Source organism: Entelurus aequoreus, linkage group LG02 (genome assembly GCF_033978785.1).
Source record: "Entelurus aequoreus isolate RoL-2023_Sb linkage group LG02, RoL_Eaeq_v1.1, whole genome shotgun sequence".
NCBI lineage: Eukaryota > Metazoa > Chordata > Actinopteri > Syngnathiformes > Syngnathidae > Entelurus > Entelurus aequoreus.
Genome location: NC_084732.1, coordinates 54195743 through 54201742, shown reverse-complemented (window position 1 = coordinate 54201742; position 6000 = coordinate 54195743). Strand labels below are relative to the sequence as shown.

General features: G+C 37.9%; 1 protein-coding gene across 6 annotated transcripts in view; it reads left to right on the top strand.

Annotated features, from left to right (window-relative positions):
* Positions 1 to 837: 837 nt before the first annotated feature.
* The window catches only part of plekha7b (pleckstrin homology domain containing, family A member 7b), a 254813-nt gene continuing 249650 nt past the window's right edge, over positions 838 to 6000 (top strand). For all 6 annotated transcript variants that reach the window (XM_062029101.1, XM_062029110.1, XM_062029090.1 and 3 more), the window contains exons 1-3: positions 838 to 966; positions 1067 to 1143; positions 1231 to 1288. In XM_062029101.1, coding sequence (XP_061885085.1) covers positions 884 to 966; positions 1067 to 1143; positions 1231 to 1288 — 218 coding nt within the window. In that variant the 5' untranslated portion in view covers positions 838 to 883. The remainder of the gene's footprint in view (positions 967 to 1066; positions 1144 to 1230; positions 1289 to 6000) is intronic.

Below are 6000 nucleotides of genomic sequence, written 5' to 3'. Positions count from 1 at the left end.
CATCATACCGCGACGTTTCAGCCGGATATTTCCCGGAAATTTTAAATGTCACTTTATAAGTTAACCCGGCCGTATTGGCATGTGTTGCAATGTTAAGATTTCATCATTGATATATAAACTATCAGACTGCGTGGTCGGTAGTAGTGGGTTTCAGTAGGCCTTTAAGGACAAACTTGCAATAAGAAACATATGTTAAATGTACTGTCAGATTTTTTGTTAAAATAAAGTCCAAAATGCAATTTTTTGTGGTCCCCTTTATGTATTTAGAAAGTACCGAAAAGTATCAAAAATAATTTTAGTACCGGTACCGCGACAACACGACAAGGAAGTGTTTACATGTAAATTAGAATCATCGTACATTCCCTTTAACCACTCAATTATAGATAGTGATGAAAACAATCTGAAATGCATAATTGAATTGCACATTGGTATAGTTTTAGAGGTGTGTTTCTTCCTGGAACATTCGTAATTGCATAGCGCCACATAAATCCACTGCACCTACTGGAGTTCCATCCTTCTCTTCCCTCCGGTGGACTTCATTGAATATTCTATTGTTAGCTGTAGGTCAGAATTTGGCCGAACGACACAAATCAGCTCCAGTGACAACAAGCCTGCAGTGGTGGAGTGAGGCATTTCTGCCCCTTTAAAAGTATGCCGCTACAGAGGTGGGATTATTTGGGCTCTGTGGACAAGGGAGACCGGGAAGAGAGAGAGAGAGAGAGAGAGAGAGAGAGAGAGAGAGAGAGAGAGAGAGAGAGAGAGAGAGAGAGAGAGAGAGAGAGAGAGAGAGAGAGAGAGAGAGAGAGAGAGAGAGAGAGAGAGAGAGAGAGAGAGAGAAGGGGGAGGGAGAAGGGGGGAGAAGTCGAGCAGGAGAGGAGGAATCATGGCGGCACCGCTCGGACGGGACACCCTACCTGACCACTGGTCTTACGGAGTTTGTAGGGATGGCCGCGTGTTTTTCATCAAGTGAGCCACTTTCGCAAGTCACCCGTCGCTACTTTGTCGAGTCTTCACCGTGAGGTTTATTCCCATGTCGTCCATTAAGTAACAGGTGTCTTTCTTCTAGCGACAAAACTCGCGGCACCACTTGGCTTCACCCGCGCACAGGCGAGCCTGTTAATTCCGGACACATGATACGTTCAGGTACGCCACGAACTCAAGGCTGCATCGCGCTCGGCTTGGCGGGGAAGTGTAGATTGCCTTGTCGTTATGTTTTGTGTCCTGTTTCAGACTTGCCAAGAGGATGGGAAGAGGGCTTCACGGACGAGGGAGCAAGCTACTTCATCAAGTGAGTGATCGCTGGTGCATTGTTTGGCTGCTGGAAATGCTTGTGTTTAAAGTGTTTTCGGTGTGTAGTTCAGGCACCTCTGGTATGTTTAAACTGCCCTTTTTTATGCTGCCAACACTACACGGTGTCATGTTGAGTGGAGAAATAACACAGTGAGGCGTGCCACTGAATAGGTGACATTAATAATTACTGCTTGCAATGTGAGTAAAAGTAGCAGCCGTGCAGATAAGGAAGAAGGGAATTAACATTCTCCTCACATGCACCATGCAGGACCTCTACTCTCTCCATTAGGTAGGTGTGGAGGCTTGGGGAGTGTGTTATGAGAGAGTGTGTGTGTGTGTGTGTGTGTGTGTGTGTGTGTGTGTGTGTGTGTGTGTGTGTGTGTGTGTGTGTGTGTGTGTGTGTGTGTGTGTGTGTGTGGGAGCAGAGAGAGTGACTGTAAAGATTGCAAGAGAGGGGTGTGACCTTGTGGTGACAGAGATGTATAACATGATTGCATTATTGAAGCAGGGAGGACAGATTTGGAGAAAGTCACAAAATGTGGCGAGAAGTTGTTGTCATTTGCACACACATTTGTACGTTTCAGTTGACAGTGTTGACAATCTGCAAAATACAACAACCCACTGACATTATCCTTTACAACTTTTGGAAGGGAATATTATGTGCAACCATTTTACTGTTGTGTAGCACAGACCTGCTGGTCTTCTGCCACTTGTCACCAACATCAGTGAATTTTATGGCAGTGCACTAATTAGATTTTTTAATTACCGGTGTCTTCTCTGGACTAGTGCAGTCATGATAGCAAAAGATCAATGTGCCCACTACTATTTTAGCAACCGGGATACGGGGTCACACCGTGTACTAGTGGTTGGCATTTTGGCCGCACAATCAGGAGATTTGAGTGTACGAATTAAAATTTTGGCGTCTTGGTTTTGCATGTTTCTCATGTGCTTGCGTGTTTTTTCTTCTGGTTCTTCGGTTTCCTCTCACAATTCAAAAATATGCATGTTAGGCTAAGAGTAGACTATAAATCAAGTGTAGGGAAACTATGGCTCTTGAGCCAGATGTGGCTCTTTTGATGACTGCGTCTGGCTCTCAGATAAATCTTAACTGACATTGCTTAACACGATAAGTAATGAATAATTCCGCTGGTAATCACAGTGTTGAAAATAAAGTTCAAAATATAAAATATTTTTATGCATTTTATTCCATCCATCCGTCTTCTACCGCACCTGTTCAAGAAGTCGCATTAATGGTAAGAAGTACTTTATTTATTATTGGTTAGCTTCAGAATAATATCCATCCATCCATTTTCTACTGCTTATTCCCTTCGGGGTCGCGGGGGGCGCTGGAGCCTATCTCAGCTACAATTGGGCGGAAGGCGGTGTACACCCTGGACAAGTCGCCACCTCATCGCAGGCTTCAGAATAACAATGTTATTAAAAAGAATACGAGACTTATTAAACTCAAAAAATGTTGGTCTTACTTAAAAATGCACGCATTTAGTTGTATTCAGTGTTAAAAAATATTATATGGCTCTCACAGAAATACATTTTAAAATATTTGGCTTTCATGGCTCTCTCAGCCAAAAAGGTTCCCGACCTCTGCTCTAAATAGTCCAATGGTGGGAATGGGATGTTCTGTGATTGGCTGGCAATAAGGATGTCACGGTAAGAACATTTATTTTCACGGTAATTGTGACCATAATTATCACGGTTATCATTTTTATGGCAGTATTTTTAAATGTGCTCAAACTTTTCAAAAAGTACTTACACTGAAATCTTTTAATCAAGTTTTATTTAAAAAACACATTAATAATTATTTCCTTTGTAGAAGAAACATTATTGTAGATAAAATAACACTGTTTCATGTACCTCAAATAGAAATTGAATGTGCATATGAAAGCAACACAAGCATTATAAACAAAGTAATATTACAGAAAAAAATTAACATAGATAAGTAAAATAAATGTGAAAATTGTTCATGATAGCACTTTATGGACATAAGAGACAAAAAAAAAAAAAATGTTAGAATTTTGCAAGGTGGCACCTGATGGCCATAAGATGTAACTGCACTTTTTGTATATACAAATAAAAATAGTGTTCATGTATGAGATCAAAATAATAACTACCATAATTTTTTAAAATTCGTATTGAAATCACGGTTATTGATTATGTTAGGTAAAACAGAGTTGGTGAAGGGTGTGAACATGAAGCCATCATGTAGTTTGTAATGTATAATAAAAAGGCTATAGATAAACGTTATCCATATATAGACAATATTTTTTTTGCTCATTAATAATATCAACAAGTGTCATCTTTTTCACATTACATGATGTCTTTATCTCTATTTTTACATTTAGATAGATGTATTTTTTAAAGTTATGTTAATTTATATGTACAAGCTGTATTGGGACAAATCCATTAAGAGTTTGAACAGAAATATGTTGTATAGGAATTATTTATACACAATAAAACAAACAAAATACTATGTCACATGAATGATTTTTAAAGTAATAACATGAAAACACCCACAAGTAATGTAAAAAACATGTTTTTTACTTTTTGATATCCATAGAAAACACAAAGTATTCAAATGATTGCATCCACTACAATGAAGGATACACATGTCCACCATATACGTACCCACTGCATCTTCGTGACATCAGGATAATATTGAAGAAAGTGCCACCGCATCTGCAGTACAGCACGACACTCGCTGCTTTTGGGACCAGCACTGATTCTATGCTGCTGAATCTGCTGCAGCTGACACTGCTGCAATACAATCACATTTTGGGCAATATCTGGGAAGTGTACAGGTGATATTAGGCGTTGTGTTTGCGGTGATGTTTTCTATTGACAAACTTGTTTTGAAAAAACGTATTTAAGTCTGTGATGTCAGCAGCAGACAGTTTGTCAGTACCATCCATAAATAATTGGCTATGACAGCTATGTGCACACACGTTTGACATGATTTATTACAAGATAGTTGGTTCAAAAATGACTCCTGTTTGTTTGTTTGTCTGTTCAAGGTTGTGCTGTTGACTCACCTTTAGTCCTGTAATGACCCATAGTGTTTTATGCATGTGTTTATCACAGTCTGTTTGGTTGTTCCGAGCTGATAAGAAGTTTTCTTTTGTTCAAGACTCCCTGTGATCAGTATGAAATGTTACATGTTTTCTTCTGGCAAGGTTGTAAACTGCAGTGCCTCAACAATAAATGTAATTGTTGCTATGACATACTGTTTGTACTGTATATTGTGTGCACTCAGCAAAAAGACATTATTGATAGAGTTTCCAATTTAGTCGATAAATACAGTTTGCTATTTGTTTCCTGGTTGGATTTATGGACTAGTCATCTCGTGCCTCTTTATGTTGGCCATGACTTAATAAGTAAAGACTCTTAAACTACAATATTATATACGATAGTCTAGGGATGCACACACTTTTTCAGCAGGAGAGCTTAGGCCCCAGGGATATGGCCATGGGCGCCGATCTAAGTTTCTGCCAGTGGGTGCTCGGTGTGTCACGGGCGGTAAATCTGACGCTACTTTTCTGAGCATGCACGGTTTTTGCTTGGTGGTGAGAAAAAATTTGCCATCAATCCCACGTGGGTGCTCGGCATTGTCCGTGGGTTCTCGGGCCCCGAAGCACCCACGAGATCGGCGCCTATGCATATGGCCTAAAAATAAAATCTCAGATTTTTTTCAAAAACATATTTTTTTTCCGGATTTTTTTTACTACTTTTTGAAAAAAACAGTGAATACAAATTACAATAATTCAAAAAAAGTTTTGCTTTCATTTGATCAAAAACTAGTTTGAAATGACACAGCATACATCTTATCTTACTCTTAGCAAAATTCAAATCTGTATAATGTTCTTTTTAGACCGGATATAAATTATACTTTTTATGCCATCATTTTCCAATAACTAAATTCTGGTTGAATAAAACACTTCTGTAAACAAAAATGTAGCATTGTACATTGTAGAGGTGGGAGAAATAATATATTTTTAGATGCATTGCAATTCGGATATGGACAATTATAAAATCGATTAGTAAACTTCAATAATCGATAATCGATTTATTTGTTGTAAATAAAGTAATGCAGACAGGTGTAACATTTGGCTGACTGCAGCATGCCACCTCCCTGAGAGATCCGACTAGCTCCTTTATTATAGGGCCCTTATGATCAAGTTTTGCACACATTTCAATTAATTTAATAAATGCAATTGGAATTTCTTAATAAAAATGCACTGTTTTAAAAGTTGCAAGTGATAAACCTTATTTAGTGAAATGAAAAGTATGCAAAACTGCATGAATATACATGAATTAAAAATGCATCAATAATAGATTTTTAATGGGATCGTAGCTCTTGAATCGTTATCGAATCGTGAGGTGGCCAAAGATTCCCACCTCTATACATTGCATGCAAATAAATAATAATCTCCAACATTGAGATAAAACTTCTCTCCTGAAAAAAATACTTCTGTAAATAAAAGTGTAGCAGTGCACAATTGCATGCAAATAAATAAACTCCAATGAATCAATAAAGACACCAATAATCATTGAATAATAACAATAAAAAAGTATATAAGATCAATAAAGTGCAAACTTAAAACTGGTGTCTTGAATAAAATAATTATGTAAATAAAAATCATCCAAAACTAATGTAAAGTATCAAACAACAGAAGAATAAGTGTTTATTAAATTTTA